Raw genomic sequence first — 18,613 nt, 5'->3', positions numbered from 1 at the left:
TCGATTGGAACGTAATCTCGATAGAAACAGAATTTCGATATTTTTCAACGTCACGTTAGTTCGCGCTACCCACGGACGGGCAGATTCAAGAAATGAGATACGACGAAGAGGTGGAACGAACGGTTTGTGAAAACGGTCAGAAGTTTCAAGGAAAGGATTGCCTTCAGGACCAGAACGCGGCGAGATGCTGCCGCCCCGTTGAATAATCGTTCCTGCACTGAATAATAACACTAAGTAAAAATGTTACCTACGAATTCGAGCAAAAAAAAATTGTGCATCTGCAAGCTGAAATCTCAAATTGTTGTCGTTGCCAAATAAGTCGTGCACAACGCAATCCTGTGGTCCCGGAATATGGCTTCGTCCACGAAGAGGTCATGGAAACTCCGTAAGTGACTGTCTCATTCGCAGTTGTATATTCTTTATTTAATACATCAGTCGGTTCGGTGTGCATCTAACGGATTCCGTTCTGGCGCTCTTTCTTCCCTGAGATAAGTAAACAATTCGTGTTTACAAATCTTTCGTTAAGATCCAATAATTAACTGTTCGCTGCATCTTCCTATTATGGTCATAACCTTTTTCAAACCGAAAATATACTGTCTTTATGATGTCATTGGTAGCTGACATCTTGTTCAGGTCATTTTGAAAGAATGATCTGTTTCTCCTTGTACAGAGGATTTTGTTGCCCATTCGTCCAATGTCAATTGCCTGGCACTAGGTCACAAATCTGGACGCGTTTTGGTCACTGGTGGTGATGATAAAAAAGTGAATCTATGGGCAGTTGGAAAGCAGAATTGTATTATGGTACAGTTTTATTTTTTACTTGCAATTGGTTCATTAAAAGGAATATTTCAGTTGGAATACTATAGTTCAATTTTATAGTGTTTAATTTATTATTTGTATAATCCTGATTTGCTGGTTTACAGAGCCTGAGTGGTCATACCACTCCAATAGAATGCGTAAGATTTGGACAGACAGAAGATTTAGTATGCGCTGGCTCGCAAACAGGAGCATTAAAAATTTGGGACCTAGAGCATGCTAAATTAGCCCGTACATTAACTGGGCACAAAGCAGGCATACGTTGTATGGACTTTCATCCTTATGGAGAATTATTAGCATCAGGAAGTTTAGACACTGCTATTAAACTTTGGGATATCCGAAGGAAAGGTTGTATCTTCACTTATAAGGGACACAATAGGATGGTAAATAGTTTAAAATTTAGTCCTGATGGTCAGTGGATTGCTAGTGCAGGAGAAGAAGGAATGGTTAAGGTAAATGTTATACAAATCCTATTTTGAAATAGTGTCAATTAATATAAGTAATCAATGCCTTCTTTTTGAATCAGTTATGGGATTTAAGGGCTGGTAGACAGTTAAGAGAGTTTTCTGAACACAGAGGTCCAGCAACAACAGTGGAATTTCATCCTCATGAATTCTTACTAGCCAGTGGAAGTGCAGACAGAACAGTTCACTTTTGGGATTTGGAATCTTTTCAACTTGTATCTTCTACAGACCAAAGTCATTCCTCTGCAATCAGGTATTTACCAACTCTGTAGAATTTTTATTGCTATTAAAGGTTTCCGCTAATTTATAAATATTTTTTCTTTTGGATAGATGCCTCTACTTCAGTCAGGGTGGAGAATGTCTTTTTGCTGGTTGCCATGATGTATTAAAAGTTTATGGTTGGGAACCAGGTAGAACATTAGATTCAGTCCCAACTGGCTGGGGAAAGGTACAGGATATAGCCATCGCTCAAAATCAACTGGTAAGATAGTTGTTCATTGATTTCCTGTATACATAATAATTTATGAATTAAGAATTGTGTTTATTGGTTATTTAGATTGGTGCAAGTTTTCACACCGCAAACATTGTTTTGTACGTGTGTGACTTAAAGAAAATTGCTCCATTAGGGGGAGTATCAACATCCGGTTCTCCATTTAGTCATGGGAATTCGTTAAGGAAAAGTTTTTCTAGGGAAAGGCCACCTGGATTAAAAAAACACACGTAAGTTTAATAAATAAGTGTCATGTATTTTGTTATGTTTTTTTATACCTAATGTTTTGCTTATAGATTAGATGTACGGACCATAGAAGAAGCAGACAAGTCTGGAACTGATCCTGAAGATGAAGCAACATATGCAGATATTCCTAATGTCACTGAATATCATGACATATTTCAACCTAACAGGTCATGTAAGTACAATATAAAATTGTAACCATTACTCATTCTTTGTTGCAAGATCTGTGTCTCACAACATATTCAATTTCTCTTTTTGTTCTAACTCTTAATTACTCACCTACAATCACGAATCTGAAAATATAAATGCATTTAAAATTTGAATGTTCTGCTGTATGGTTTGTGAATGAGCATGCTATGCACGATGTGTTTCAGTGTCTCGCACTCCACCTCCAGAACCTGAGGCTTTCCCGGAGCCTCAAGATGTAGGTGAGTTCTCTTTTATAGCAAACTCTTCTTACCTATTTTCTTTTCTTACTCCAATATTGCATGAATGCCAGTGTATAAATACTTGTATGGTTTACATAAAGTTTCAACTTTACATCGTTTCGCGTGCTTTCTTTTTACAGATCCTACACAGCCACAGATACTACAAAATCTTTCTACCTCAATGTCAAATTTAAATACGGTGGATACAGAAGAAGTTCCACCTATCTCATCACCGTCATCTCCGCCTCCACCCGCACCAACGTTATCATTGACAAAACCTGTACCAGTTCGTGTTCAACCGATTAAATCGTCGCCGCCAGTTCAAAGAAATGCAATCACGAGTACTAGCCAAATAAAAGCAAACCTTCAAGCAAATAACGGTCTTGGTAGAACATCAAAAAATCTCGCGTCTATACCACCTCTAAGACAAAACATTACACCTCTTCCCGGGAAAAAAAGCGGTCCTATCAATGATATAGGAACACTTCCACAACCTTTGGGCCCGCAAAGGTCAAACTCTACGCTGACGCCACGTGTAGCACCAATGGCTGCTGTTCTTCCAGTAATGGATGATGGTAAACTAAAGAACAGAGCACCTAGCCCGGATTCTCCTAAGCATTACTTGAAAAGACAGAGTAGCTGCAGAGATGGAGAACAGGGTTACGAAAGCGATTACCCGGTACAGTAAGTATAGATACTTGAAGCGTAGATATTAGCGTATATACAACAGTGACAATTATCGGAAGTGCGTTTAACGTTCTTGCAGAATTAATAATATAAGGCACAGCCCCTCCGACCCTGCGTTAAACAGGCCAAATTCTGCGCAATCTAGGTCTACTTCGCTGAACAGAAACTTTGCTACCTCAACGTCGCTGTCTGCGCGCAACGCTTCCACAACCACGACATTCGTTATAAAGAAAGCAAATAAAGCTCAAGTGCCCCCAAATCCTAAGTTAGAGGTCCGTGCGTCTCAAATAAGGCCCAATATCGAGAACACGGAGAAAGGCGAATTTGTCCCCATAAGCGCCGATAAACCTTACGGCTTGGACGTTGAAACTTTTCTACCAGTGAGTTTTTACTATTTTGTCGATAAATAAAACAGTGTTTTAAACATTAACTTTATAAAATAGCATTGTCTTCCCTTTTTTTTATAGAACCATTTTGCAACTTCAACTGGGTTGGGTTTCTCGCAAATGGGAGTTCTTAATGAAATGTCAGAAGCCGAAGTACTCAACAGCATGATGCGCGGTCATGAATCGATGATGGCAGTACTCACAAGTCGTCATCGTTCTTTACAAATTATTTACTCTTTGTGGCACAATAAAGATCTTAAGGTAATTGATCAACTTCCATTATTGTACGTAAAATAGTAGCTAAGACAAGATTGTAAATTTTCAGGCTGCGGTGGAATCTGCTGTGGCAATGAACGATCTTTCAGTTATTGTGGATCTATTGGGGATACTGACATTAAAACCGTAAGTAATATGATTTCATGAACAATTGAAGAACATTATTGACTTCTGAGTTCTTATAATTTGTTTTTTATTTTCTTCAACTTTTTATTTACAGGACTATGTGGAACTTGGATCTCTGTAACTCTCTACTTGGTCCAATTGGTGATCTACTACAAAGTAAATATGAAATGTGAGTAAAAATCTTTCTTTAACACTTCTTTATTTCTTGTTTCACAACTTTTATTTTATTTTACGTCTCCTTTTAAATGTCTCCAATTACACTTACTTTTCATATTTCACACTTTTATAAAAACTATTGAGATTTAAAAAACCTTTAAATTCTTAAAGAGGTCATTTCTCATCCCATTATTATTTTTTCTTCTCTTTTTTTCTATATTGATTAAAAGTTTGAAACACATGCCTATTCACGCGTATCCTCTAACGTTACTTCAATTTCTATCGTGAAACACAACACGGTTGGTGAATTAAAGAAAATCGAGACACCCCTGTATGGGGTGAGTTCTCGAATGGCGGATGAGAGGGTAAACAGGGTATTTCGAGTGGGGTCGCGTACACTTCACGTAGCACGGCTGCCTGTATGGGAATGGCTAATTCAACGAACAGGGAAATACGAGGCGAGAAGAAGGGTTCACGAAAATTAGCCGAAACAATGGAAGATAGTGGCAGATGCAAATTCGAGCTTCGAATCCTCGGCTGTCGCGGGTATTATTGTTGAATCTTAAAACTCGAAGGGCCACGCATATGTTGACGCACTCCATGGACAGTTACGGACAGTAAGTCCTTTTCTTTCTTGGCACTGACAGCCGATCATGAATATTAATGATGGCGTAGGAAGTTGGATATGGCTGTGACGCATTCTTGAAAAGCATACTTTCGTTCGTAAACGTTATTGATATTGGTGTTTATTCAAAGTATGAAAAAATTATCATTCCAAATATTAACACGATAATAATTGGATTGTAAATTATTTTTTGACAACAGCTTTAGATAAGGAGCGGAAGAATGGCAATAGCTCGTTCGATCGATGCTCGAAACAGTGTAATTAACCGGTGCTCAGTTACAAGCTGTTGCTATTGCGCTGTCGTGACGAGAAACGAGCATTTCCTTTCACGTGTGCATTGGTTATCCATTTCTTCCTGCCCATTCTTCCTCTAATTACGCACACAATGCGCATTATAAATTGTACACGCCTGTTAACGTCGAGTGGATTGCGCGCCACATATATCTCGTTGCTCCGTCTTAATCGTCCTTTAAAAGAAAGAAAGTATGAATTTCATTGAGCAATGAATGGAATCATATTTATGGAATCATATTTGGATTATTCTAATTTCAGATATATAGAATCGTTTTGCAGTTGGTTTCTGCAAGTTTGATCAGAGTAAATCCTTTTGGTTAAATAGATTTATATAATTACAGAAACTTTCCTATGTTAATTGAACGAGAAACCAATATCAATTCTATAATCCAGTGATCTAATAATAGCACATCCGTTTAGAATGCGAGTTTACCAGTCCGGAAAATTGCCGTCCTGTTCGTTACGCCGCCACTTATTGCGACCATCATCGTCTCCGCGTTTTGCCTCCTTATTTGTCATTGCTATTATTAGAAAGAAAAAAGCAACAGAAAAATGATTATTGTACAATTTGTCAAGAACTATATCTTTTAATCTTTTATGTTTCCTATCATATTCTTTTAGTTAATATAATATCTCTTAAATCTTAGAATCTATTTTATCACTGATGAAATATTCTGACCAGAATGGATTAAAATGATTAATCGTGAATTACCATTTTCATTTTAAATCTTAGTGAAGATCTATTGATTCCTTATATGTGATTATACAAATCTTTCAAATCTTATAATTGGTTAAGGTCTTGCATTTTATCACCAATGGTACGTCCTAATTGGAATTAATTGGAAGTTAATATTGACGTAATATTCTAATCAGAATGAACTAGAAATTACTACACACACATAAATTACCATTTCATTTTAAACCTCAATTAGGATCTAAAAATTTATCGATTACCATGTTTATCATTGACTATAAAAATATTTGAAGCTTAATTTATGTCTTACATATTATCACACGTTACATTCTAATCAAAACTAATTAGAAGTCACTAGTCGTACATTAGCATTTTTATTTTCAAATTTCAATTAGGATATAAAAATTTACCGAGCACGAATGAGTATTTGGAAAGTCATTAAAACAAAAGAATGTTACGTGCAGGTAGATATTTTGTTAACACGCAAGTACAAGTTTCTCGTTTCTTCTGCTTTTTCCTGAGCGTTTATGGTTGTTGACCACGTCCGTTCAGAAATTAACCGATACCGTAAAAGTGAATTCAGACTAATTTGTTGGTCGCTCAGCAGCTGCCATTCGCAATTACTCGACGCAATAATTGAGTTCGTGTGTCTTCGTACCCATTTTTCTCTATCTATTACCGTTTTCTGCCTTTGTTTCGCTCTATGATCAGCTTGAAACGAAAAGAAACTAATTATCAAGTCGTACACTTTCGTTGATCGTGAAATTTATGAGAAAACTGTGACTTTTAGGAATATAAAGTAGCTCTAATGAAGATTTTACTGCCGATAAATACATATCGCGAAACGAGACAATTAAGATCAATCTAGTTTAATAACGTGTGTTTCTTTCATCATTTAATCGTGTCAGATAATCTTTCCTTCTCAGAGTGTTCTTAAAGCCTAACACAGTAATAAAATTAGTCTTGTGCATAAACAATCTACTTCTGAAAGAAATGTGAAAAAATATATTTGCCAGTGTATGTATTAAGATTATTGTATTGTATACAGATTAATGGCAAAGACAAATAAATTCTCTTAAAACAGATATCATTTGTTGAAAATCGAACTTTGAATCTCGAAAGCCAAACTTGTCATGAATTCGCACTGATTATGGTACTTTCGAGTTATGGTTGGACAACTATCGAAAGGGTGAATCCAGCCAGGAAATTGTCAGCTAAATATACACATCTCGGTGTCGTAATGCAGCACAGTTTGCATATAACTACTCGGCATTTTCACGGCTCGTTCGTCACGGGCTTTCGTCCTGGTCAAAGGTGGTAGGCTCGTGAGAAAAAAAAGAGCAGGTCGAGAAATATTTGATCCGACGTCACGTGCCACACGATAAAGGGATCGCCACACCATCATCGATACTTCCCCTCCTTCTCGATATTTATAAATACGAAAGATATTTTTAAAAAGAAATATTTTTTTCACAAAGATGAACATTTAATAATGAAAGCTATCAATCCAGGAAAAGAAGATTTGCAGAAATTAAAATTTGGAAAATTTTTCGTAGGTGAAGTTAAACGTTAACAGGAGAATCTGTATACACGTGCTCGCGAAGGTTTCGAAATTTAGAACAAAGTTCTCTATATAGATACAAATATTACACATTACGTTATTTTCGTGTTTTAATATAATATATCAAACAATTTTATATAATATTATATAATAGTTAATAGATTTTAATAATTGAGAAGATTTTTATGGGAAAAGCGTACTTTCCCGTGGGCGATCGTGATACAGAATGTTCGTAGAAGGTAGAGAGATGAACGTTGAACGTTATGTGGAACATTTATGAGGCGGTGCGCGGATTCGTCTCGCTGATTCGAACGGGAGCTCGCGCAAACCCTTTATCGCCGGTCGAAAGCGAGCGTGTCGAATCACGGGGCCAAGCCTTTCGTGCCTTTCGTTATTTATTGGCATCGTTATGGGGTAATAACACGTTTTGGAACAAACTAGCCGTGACAAGCACCGGTGGGTGCCAGGATCGAGGCTTTCTCATCCTTTGCTCTTTTGTGAATCTGGCATACTTTTCGAAATCAGCGTCGTAGAATATCGAGTAATGATTAATTAGTGATTTATAGGATTTTCTTTTATTTTGACGTTGAAAGTAAAAGAATTAAAGAAAATCTTGAAGAAGATTTTCAATAAAAAGCTATAAATAATACGTCGGCTTTCTCTTTATTACTGTTTCAGGTACATAACAGTGGGATGTTCGGGGTTGAGATTAATTCTACGAAATTTCGCATCGGTGATCAAGTCGAACGTGGAAGCTCCACTTCACACGATCGGCGTGGACGTTTCGCGAGAAGAACGGTGAGTATATTTTATCTTTTAAATCCCAACAAAATCCGATTATTTTTTCCCCCGCCTTTTAACTACCCCCCGCCCCCCCTCCCATCTGATTATAAAGAAATAGTATTGCTACTATAAACTATATAAGTGAAAAAGAATTGGTTTTATATGCGCAGATACCACAAGTGCCTCTCCTGTTACGAGAAGCTCTCGACGATCAGAGGTGTTCTATTAAAGAAACAGACGACACCAGGTAAATTGGGTGCCTTGTTCCGCGAGATGGTCGTATTAATACGAAGTCTCGAGTGACCACGGCTGAGGCATTTGGTGAACTCGACCGCCAGACTCGTCGTTACCTGACAAAAAATCGAGAAAGCTCGAGTAAAGAGAAGCAGATGTACATTGACCACGATGGGGAATCATCAGCGCGCTTTCGAGCTGCTTTATTCCGGAAAGCTTGGCGGATCGGTTCGTCGAGAATCGCTTCTTCCTTCTCCCCTCGGCTCCTTTCGAGTCCTAGCTTCCGATTGGCGGCACGTTCCAAGGGAAACAAACGAGTACCGTGGAACACCTGCGAGATTGACGACCCGATGATGTCAAAATAATGCTGTGAAAGAAGAAAAAGAGATTTTCTTCCCTCTCTCTTTTTTTTTTTTTTTTTTTTTTTTTTAATTACACGATGGAAACAATCGACGAAGAGACTTAGAGTCAATGTTGTATTGATTGAATGTTGGCGATGAACTCGATGCACGTTATCGAGACTGTATACAACGTTTGCTGACCCTATGTGCACAAGAGTATTCAGCCTGTTTTAAACAGAAACGGGTACACCTTGAACAGTGAAGTCTGAACGAGAAAAATTTCCACTACCGCGAACTGCTGTATTAATTCGTCGATCCGAATTTTAGAAGTTTCTCGGAGTAGAGATCGATGCTTGGACTATAAAGATGTTAAACTGATGATTATTGTAAAATATTATATTATACAGGATGTGGTAGGACGTGCAGTACAGCGAGGCAGGGTGTGATTTTAGATGTGAAAATTAGTTGCGAGTGAAGAATACAATTTTTTCGCTTAACGCTATAACTACCAAATTAACGGATTACGGATTTATTATAAAATACAATTTGGCTACTAAAATATGCAACTGCTCTTGGTAAAATTAATGTTGGCTTTTATCGAGTTTTAGTATTAAAACCTTGTTTTATGAGAAAGTCGACGCTGAAATTCTGTAAAGTATACGTGCAATTGATTATATTCGGATTTAGTATTTATACTAATAAGCAGTATTATGATAAATACTGTCTTACGTACACATTATTGAATGATGAAAGTAATGTTCTTTTCGACACTTTCCGAATCAGAAAGCTGTCTTGATTTTGTACTACACTGTTCGTATGATCGGGTAAAATCCAATGATTGTTATAAGACAAGTTATAACAAAGTTATATTCACAGTTGTTATAAGAAACCACTGTGATTGTTTGACCAACGGAAACAGGCTGCAAGTAAACAAAACAGTTTGAAAGTGAAACATAATCCATATCAGATGGTTTATAGATAAGAAAATAAACGGAAAAATAGTGAAGTGTATGCATACTCAATAAATTTATAAATTGAATTTTCTCAAAAAACGGGGCTTCAAATGAAAAAATTCTATTCTTTATTTTCGGTTCGTCTTTACATGTAAGATCACTCTCTGCCATTTTATACTACATGCTGTACTCTGTATGATATATTGCACTACATATGCATGTATATAAAATTTGATGCACGCGTTGCTTCGCGGACAATACGAATAAGAATAAAACGGTGTCGCGGAGATGAAATTTTTCTCGATGTAATTACTCACGCGTCCGCGAGAAAATGCGACACTGCGGTATTATTGACGGCCTTCTTGCCAGTCTTGTGTTGATTTATACAAGCGAGTAACCCCAACTGAATCTATAAAATACACAAACACGCGTGAGAAGAGAAAGACGAAGATGCTTAACGACAAGTGAGTTAATTAAGAAATATAAAATAGGTAGTAACACTTTTTTTCTAGAAGTAACAGAAAGAGATAAAATAACAAATTGTATTTTTGCAAGAGCCATTTGCGTCCGTTCATTAATAAAAAAAAAAAGGAAAAAAAAGAAGGTACTCTAATTGTAGGTATGTCTTTAAATCCCTGATATGTCGCACGAATATACAAACGAGAGAAAAAAATTGTGTCGAAGCTCCTCGTGAGTGAAAGAAGCGCAAAGAGGAAAACTAAAATGATTCCTTCGAAGTTCGATCATTCGATGACGACACGAAAACAGAGTGAAGTGCGATTTAAGGATAATTATTCGAAAAGGAGACGAGAATATTTTACTTCATCTTTCTTTTATTATTAGGTTGTAACATATGTTTGTCTCGTTTCCTCTATTTGCAAATAAAGATAAAACTAGGATGAACTTATGTTACAACTCAATATATCTTTCTGTTTATTATATTCTTTACTCTTACATATATTATTTTCAGAATTTTACAAGAGGTTTTGAAGCGAGCATAAATTGAAACAAATTGGAAGTTTCAAAAAGAAGGACGGAGAAGTTAAATATGTAGTTACGGAAGAAACACGAAGGTCTCGTTGAACAGACGAATCCAAAGATCGTTTTGAATTTTCTTTGTTCGAGTGCGGGACGAATCGATCGTTCCACGCGCACAACGTTTCTTTCACTGTTCCCCATGTTCGATTCTCGTCTCTTTTTCAGTGGTCCTTGTGATGTCAGCTTAACTTGTTCCCTTTATCCGTCTTACTCTTCGTCCGTTCACCAGTGAGTTATCTCAAGTTTCTAAAGATCGCATTACGAGAAATTTCATAGCAGAAGAAAAATTAAAATATGGTTCAAAATTGAAATGAAAATTGTGTGGATGAAACGAGAGGAAAATGTGAAAGATAAACAGAAGCGAAAATGAAATTCTTTCGAAATGAAACGAACTAAGATATTTTATATTATCGTAATTGGAGATTGCAAAAGGTGAAATCACTCGTATCATAGCTTTTACAAACTGCATACAATAATATTTCATAGAAATCATTATTGAATATTTGGAAGGAGAATGTTTTTTCAGAGATTTTGGATTTCACTTTTTTTGCACGTCGTAGAGGTACTGCAAACCTTTCGACATCTTGTTCCAGTGACAATTTTTGGGATCAGAGAAGCAATCGATCGATGAATGTAACAAAAGAAAAAAAAAGATTACGTAGCGTTATTTTTTTAAATCTAACGGGGGGAAACGTATTTTATCTGGAGGGACGAGCGTTTTGCGTTTAGTTTAAGTAATCCCTTCTCGTAGATGTATTTAAACAAGAAAAAGAGAAAACTAATGTTGAGAGGTATTTGTTTTAATCATTGTATTTTTCGATTATTTAATAATCAGTATTCTTTTATCAACGAAACTTTTGAGCGATCCCATCGGGAACCGAATGGTACATCCCGATCATCTTTGTGTGTTCAAAGTTGTCATATGCTTTTTTCAACACCAAAACGGTAATTACTACGTTACGAGAAAGTTGGAAGAATTCATTGGGATATGTAACACTTTATAGAAAATGTACGATATCTTTCATCTTCATAAGAATTTTATCAATAACCTGTTTTTATACCATGTGATCAAGTAAATTACCTTTATTGCTGAAACATCGATATTTTTTGTGATCCTGTTGCATATCAGTCTTTGTACACTTTTACACTAACTTTATAAGCTTTCGATTTTGAAAGACGACTTTGATCGAGGATTCAAAGCTTCTTAATTTTATTTTTATTTATATGATTCTTACGGAAGAGTAGAACAATCTTTTGGAAAAGAATAGAGAAAAAAGGAATTGAACATGGTTTTTAACTGTCGTTTATACTTCTTCGATCCCGTAGAATTCTCGATGGAACAGAAGTGGCAAAGGAACGAATTGGAGCGCTCAAAACTCAGTCTTTGATACACAATCTAACGCCGTTTTAACTAAGCGACAAAATAAGAGAAGAGAAACACAGAATAAGAGCGAATCCAGAGAAAATAAAAGAAAGAAAGCACGAGGAGATTAACTCGTCGTCAGTTCCGTCCAACCGTATTTTTGTAAGGGAGAGAAAGTGCGAGAGCCACGAGAGGAAGTGTGAGTGTGCGTATTATTCCTTCGGTCATCAACTTCCGGATGCGCTATTAACACGTTGGCTATGATTGTTACAACATTTTTACATATTTTTCCAAGGTTTTGCAATTAATCGTCGCATGTGAGTTTACTTGGAATTCAAACATTTAGAACCTCTTCCATCGAAATTTATTGTTAATCCTTTGTGATCCAAGTTGATACGATGAAACTTTTCAATAATCACAAAGTTTTTTTTGAAGAAGCTTAATCTTCCATACGAAAACAAGCTACAATATTTAGTTCAGTAAAAAGATATAAAAATGGATAAAAGATATCGATAGAATAGAATCTCAATTCCAATTTGAGATAACACTGAAAAGTGTTAATTATTCTAATAAACTTCGATCGATCGACATCAATTCATCTATTATAAGGAATGTGAGCTGTCCAATGAAGCGAGGAAGATAGTATTTCATAGCCAAGGTGTTAACAAGTTGAACAAAGAGTTGACGAAGCGCATCCTCATGCACGAGGAAACAATCGGGTTTCCTCTTGTTCGACCACAATGTACATACATACATATACGTAAATCGCCTTCGTTGTTTAAGCCTTTGCACTTCTAACGAACAAATACTACGAGCTGTCTACGCTCAATTAATTGTAACTCGACACACCGAACAGATATCGTAGTAGAGCTTACGATTGTAATTTAGGATTAATCGAACGTAAAGTATATAGATTATAACTTACAAGTGATTCCGATCCTCCACGCGTTATGAACACACATGCTCATAGCTCGTAGAGATCGTTTTATTATAAGCATTTTCTTATTTTATCTTCTTGTTTTTGTTTTGTATATCATTTTCATCGTGCCAGTTTAATCGTATATAGAAAGACACTGTTTTCTTTTCCTTTTATTTTTTAATTATGAAGATTATTGCTATGTCTATTATAGATATTATGTGGAAGACGATCAAAGAAGAATTCAAATTCTTTTTTCGTTCTATTTTTTGTTTTGTATTGTTAAGGGATTTTTATCGACTAATAATTACGATAATAAATTACGATCACGATACTGTAATCGTACGAATGATATACATAATGCAATTAATTACAAAATGGTTCATTGATGAGGACGTATGGTTATAGGACGAAGATTAATATTATACGAAGCTATTAATCGTCTGCTAGAACGTTCTAGTTTTGTACGTTAATGTAAATAACAATAACGATATTTTCTATATATACTAATTATAATATTTCCTCGTACTATTTGCGATCGCACCAGTGCAAAGGATTAAAGGCCCGTGAAGAACGCGCAGGGACGATGTATTTAATTACATTATTTTATCTGTTCGGTTTTTCGCATGTCTCGAAAGAACTTGTGCGAGACGGTACTACGTTTAAATGAAATTTCAAAATTTTGCTATATTCGAGTTCTCGTTGGACTGACATCTTTTTTAAAGATTAATAATGATATAATAATAGTAATAACATATTATGATAATTAATAATTAATAGAAACCTAGATAATTAGATTATGCAATTTCCAATAGGCCTGGATTAATAAATTTACTTTACTACTAAGCCTAATTAGTGTTAATATAGTGTAAGCAATGAATTGGTATAATTTTAGAGTAGTACCGTCGTTTTTTCTTTAATGTAATTTTACTTTTAACGCGTGATTGTGATTCTCTCTGTGAAAATAGAAAATAACGATGAGTCCAATTTTATCGAAAAAAAAAAAAAATATATATATATATATATATAAAAAGTGTTCCACTACGAAACTGATAAACTTTGTCAGCATATTTACAGAGCTATTCTAAACGAAAAATGTTATGTAAATAATGATGTATGTAGGATTATTTCAGTCTGTTAGCTATAAGCTTCAACGTTTTAAATGTCTTCGCGTTTTTTATATGATAATGACAAAATGAGAAAATATCGTGTCTTAGGTCGGGCAAGGAAAAATATCAAAAACAAGAAAGTGGCAGAAATAATCTTATGTAAGGATGCACGAAATCGCACAATTTCAAATAAATAATTAATCAAAAAGTTAAGTAGCTTCGATACATCTGATCATTGTTTGTGCTTTATATCAATACATTTCCCTTATCTAGAAAACGAAGATGAATCGACACATTTTTTACTTGGAACAACATCGTGGACATGCTGACAAAATTTATGATCTGGTCGTGGAATACCCTGTATATTCACTATTTATAGAGTGCTGAAATCAAGATACACAGAGGGAAATGATTTTGTAAGATTCTTCAGAGATTGAACTCAATCGATTTTTGTAACTCAACGAGCTTGTCTTTTTGGCTGTCTTTAACATTTATCAATTTTTTCGTTCCCATGCGACGTTCCTCGTTTAACGCGTAAAACTAATCGACCTTAGCGTTTAAGGATCGGCCACGGAACAAACTGAACGTCCGCGTATGGACAGCTGAGAACAAATAATAACTCTACTGAAAATTTAAAAGACTTACGCTTATTACTTCCTTTCCATTTAATAGAAAATATACCAGGACAATAATTCTACTGAAACGAAAAATTTCGGAAATTTACGTTCAGAAGTTTCCTTTTCGTATAACAGAAAATTATCATAAATTGATCATATTGTATATGTGATAATATGTGAATAACACGGAACGTATAAAGAGTTTATCCGAGAATTATCCGAGTCGCTTGGGGAACATTTACACGGTGCGAAACTAAAAAAGTCGAATCTTTGTTGTACGATCGATTAAATCCTCCATGAAACTCATCCATCACCTTCCGTCTAATTTTTTTAGACGACAAAAGAGACACGAGACTGCAGGCGATAAAAAAAGAGGGAAGTATCATCGCTGATCAAGATTCTTGCATGGAAAAGTCGGTAGGACGATCGAGATACCGTGAAACGAAGTGCAAATATTCGTAATCCGTGAAATATCACGGCAGTTCTAAAACGAGCTACGCGTGCCGGCTGTTTGCATCTAGATTATGTATTCATGGGATTATGAGAGCACGGAGAGGGGTAACCGTGTCCTACAACCCTTCATCGATCAGAGAAATCATATCAACGAAAACTATCGCCGAAACGGACTATCGTTATATCGAAAATGCACGTGAAACAATTTTCTTTTTAACTCAGGTGAAAATAAATCGAGATCGTATAATTTGTATAACGATAAAGTAAGGAAAACTTTCGAGTGATATAATAAGAATTGAAATAGGTGGATTCATTCGACGGGAATTTACTTAATTGGATACTATATAATTAAAATCTCTTTCGACTAAATAGAGTTCATATAGTCAGATTTCTGCTGCAATATGAGCTGATACTTTCTAGGCTTTTTCTGAAATACTCAATCATTTATTAAACGAAGACATTAATGAAGATAAAAATTAATGGAAAACATTTCAAAAATATATTGATGATATTATTTGTAATTAAACGGTCGAGTAAAATTTTGGTGCTTGAAATTCATGCAGGGATGTCGCAACGGCGAGTCAGGTGCACTGTCGGGATCTGACGACGAAAACAAGAATTCTCGAATGTGAAAGGAAAGCCGGCCGTTCTTGTTGTGACGGAGATAAGTTAAGCTCTCTTCTTGTCGCCACCTCGAGCGTCGAAAATGCTGTTTTCTCACAAAACGCCGGCAACAATGCCACCAAGGACGACGTGAACGACGTGAACGACAGACTAGCCCCGCGTAAGCGGATTATCCCTAACCGTAGAAAGCGATACTCAAATACACCTACGCTCGGGAATCAATGATTCGTGTACACATCAGCATTCGCGTCTTTTATTGTCATCGATCTTCAGAGCCATTCTTCTCGTTTTCTTCTCTTTTTTTTTCGACTCTCCTCTCGTCATCGTATACTCCGTAGTGCGTAATCACTATCTGCTGGAGATCTTCTTCATGGAGAGGAAGCTCATTCAACTCTCTATCTTTTTTTTTCGCTCCTTAGTTTCCTTTGTGAACACTGTACACGATCGAGAGTAATGCCGATAGTAAAGATTCATAGTTAGTGGAATTTTCTCAGGAATTGGAAGAACAAGACGCAACAGTGTTACGTACCGTCGATGTAGAAATGATTATAATATTAATTTATTAAGAATCGAGCGACGAAATAACTCATGAAGTGGACATATTTACGTATTCGCGAAGACTCTACCGCTAAGAAACACGAACTTTTCATAGAACATAATTCACATATATCGTTCTATTGCAGAATCACACGTCGTCTAACTGCCGTGTTCTTGACTTAGTCGCTTTTTAATTCTCTTAGAAAAAGCTTCCTGGCCATGCATCATATAAATAATTTCACTCTCTGAAACAACAAAAAGGAACAAGTAGGAAGAAGGAGCGAAGCGCTACATACAAGCAAAAGTAAGTATAGTACTGTGCAAATGTCTTACGCTTTATACTGTTACACCTTGAAAATGTGTTTGTAAATTTCTATAACGCGATTCGATGAGATAACAAAGTAGAAATGATGAACACATTGATATGGACTAATGTTATCTATAATTTTCCTGTTTTAAATGAATATAATAAAGAAAACTCATGGAAACTATTCAAAATGATCTATCGAAATGCTGTAGAAATGGAGAACGTGTAATAGCTTAGGTAACAATTTATAATTTCCTTGATAATCTTTTATCCTAGAGATCGCTTAAAAATACTGTTTCTAAATAGGAATATCGTTTCAAGTAAAAAAGATCGAGAAGAACGGGAGGCCAGAAACGGGACGAAATATTCTTCGAACGAACTACGACCCAGGGGGAAAAAAGCAAAACGATGGAGGGACCATTGTACCGTTCCTGTCTTTTGCAATTTAGACACACGATACGCGTGTTCGCACATACACACAGATATACATGTTAAATTATAGAGGCCCAGTCGAATACTATAGAAATCATTGGCTCGTAAATATATTTGTGCCAGGGGTTGGATGGTGGCCATCCGGCGATGGGATTGGCTAATTACGATGCAGAGGGGTAAAACTGACGTCACTGGGCGTGCACAAGCTACGATTGGCCATAGGTAAGGGATGGAAACAGCCACGAGGGATGAATAGTTCCCCTCTTTCCTCTTAGTTGCGTATACGTGAAATCTACGGGGTGTACGTGAAATTTTCAGCAAGAGGGGACGGTTCGAGAAAGGGAGGATGTACTCGGAATGAAAAGGGGACAAAGGAAAGGAGAGAAAAGGCGGTACTTTCGCATAGTTAATCGATAGCATCTCTTTTTCCAGCTATTGTCTAGGCTCTTACCCTGTCACCAACAGAAACTGAAACCGTATCCGAATTCTCTGTATGTTGCATGGCTTTTTTGAGGGATGTACTTACGTCAAGCTTTAATATAACGAGGAACGTTTAGTTTCACGAAAAGAGGTGCATATGCAGATTGTTCAGTACCATCTGCAGCAGCTTATAGAATATGCACACACTTATTGTTCTTATATTTAGAGAAACGAAAACAGGAGGATTGAAGATTCTTTTCTATAGATTCTATAACTTTGTTTCATACGATTTAAATAACAATGGCGTTATTACATATTTCTCTGGATACGAGAAACGATTGCAATTCTGGGTAGACGTCAGTCAGGTTCTCGAAGGAATGTATGAAAAGGATGAAATAGGAAATGGCTAAAGTGGAGTCCTAAAGTGTTGGCCAGGAGTCACGATAATTCAAGGAGGTCACGCACACGCCAGATGGATCCCGTGTTCTCCGTTACTCTATATGCGTGCACGACGCGTGGATTTCGTTGGACCTCTGCACGATATTTGCAGCTGGCAGGCGTACGTAAGAAACGAGCTAGCACGTGCTCCTTTCCACGAGTATATATATATATATGTACATCTCAGTGAAGACTTCTAGAATCCACGAATTTAGTCTCAAAGCTGGGAGAAATTCGATTCTTGCGAAGAGAGAGATAGAGAAGCATTCTTCGTGTATAAATAATACTCTTTAACATACTCTAGGAGTAGAAGAAAATATAATACTAATATTAACGCCTACACTCTCGAATTCTTTTGATAAGTTATTAATTAACCAAACGATAAATATATTTAATAGTAGTAGTAGTAGTAGCAGTACTTTGGATTTTTTGTGCGATAAATGCATTCATTTTCAGTAAAACTGGTAAAACAAAATCACAGGGAAAGTTTATGTTTCTATTACATATCTAATATGTACATACAATATAATAATTAATAAGAAACAGCTTTTTTCGCAAGGTAAAAAGAACTCAGTCCTGAAACTGAACACACAGTATCAATGATATTTATTTGCAATAAAATATTACACTAATATTGCATAATAAAATATGATTCATCTTAGACATTCTATATTCCGCTATTTAAAAAGACAAAGAAACAGTGCAGCGTTGTTTCAGTGGTAAAATTGGAATAGTTATTCGCGAGTCGACCGATTGCGTTGAAATAATGTTCCATGACACCGCAAATTCGCTCCAGCGATCC

The 18,613-nt window shown here is 36.1% G+C and overlaps 1 protein-coding gene across 3 annotated transcripts; it reads left to right on the top strand.

The window, feature by feature from the left end:
• Positions 1-33: 33 nt before the first annotated feature.
• Positions 34-11,247, top strand: LOC117237437 (katanin p80 WD40 repeat-containing subunit B1). 3 transcript variants are annotated; one of them, XM_033501405.1, is made up of 15 exons: positions 34-385; positions 671-801; positions 924-1,268; positions 1,343-1,533; positions 1,611-1,761; positions 1,837-2,000; positions 2,067-2,188; positions 2,388-2,441; positions 2,582-3,125; positions 3,274-3,508; positions 3,596-3,775; positions 3,840-3,916; positions 4,011-4,085; positions 7,925-8,044; positions 8,200-11,247. In XM_033501405.1, exons 1-15 carry the CDS (start codon positions 352-354, stop codon positions 8,330-8,332), a joined length of 2,556 nt encoding a protein of 851 aa, XP_033357296.1. In that variant the 5' UTR covers positions 34-351; the 3' UTR covers positions 8,333-11,247. The 3 variants fall into 3 exon arrangements, with proteins under 3 accessions (XP_033357296.1, XP_033357294.1, XP_033357295.1); XM_033501403.1 differs by having other exon boundaries at positions 39-385; positions 3,208-3,508; XM_033501404.1 differs by lacking the exon at positions 2,388-2,441 and having other exon boundaries at positions 39-385; positions 3,208-3,508.
• The last annotated feature ends 7,366 nt before the right edge of the window (positions 11,248-18,613 follow it).

This window comes from Bombus vosnesenskii, unplaced genomic scaffold (genome assembly GCF_011952255.1).
Source record: "Bombus vosnesenskii isolate JDL3184/JDL3185 unplaced genomic scaffold, Bvos_JDL3184-5_v1.1 scf7180000013370, whole genome shotgun sequence".
Lineage (NCBI taxonomy): Eukaryota > Metazoa > Arthropoda > Insecta > Hymenoptera > Apidae > Bombus > Bombus vosnesenskii.
Note: the sequence above shows the minus strand (reverse complement) of the source record. Positions and strands in the feature narration are given on the sequence as shown.

Coding starts and splice junctions, on each gene's coding strand:
- LOC117237437 (XM_033501403.1), top strand. CDS start 352: ATGGCTTCGTCCACGAAGAGGTCATGGAAACTCC. Junction 1,269..1,342: donor GAGAAGAAGGAATGGTTAAG/GTAAATGTTATA, acceptor TTTTTGAATCAG/TTATGGGATTTAAGGGCTGG. Junction 1,762..1,836: donor CCATCGCTCAAAATCAACTG/GTAAGATAGTTG, acceptor TTGGTTATTTAG/ATTGGTGCAAGTTTTCACAC.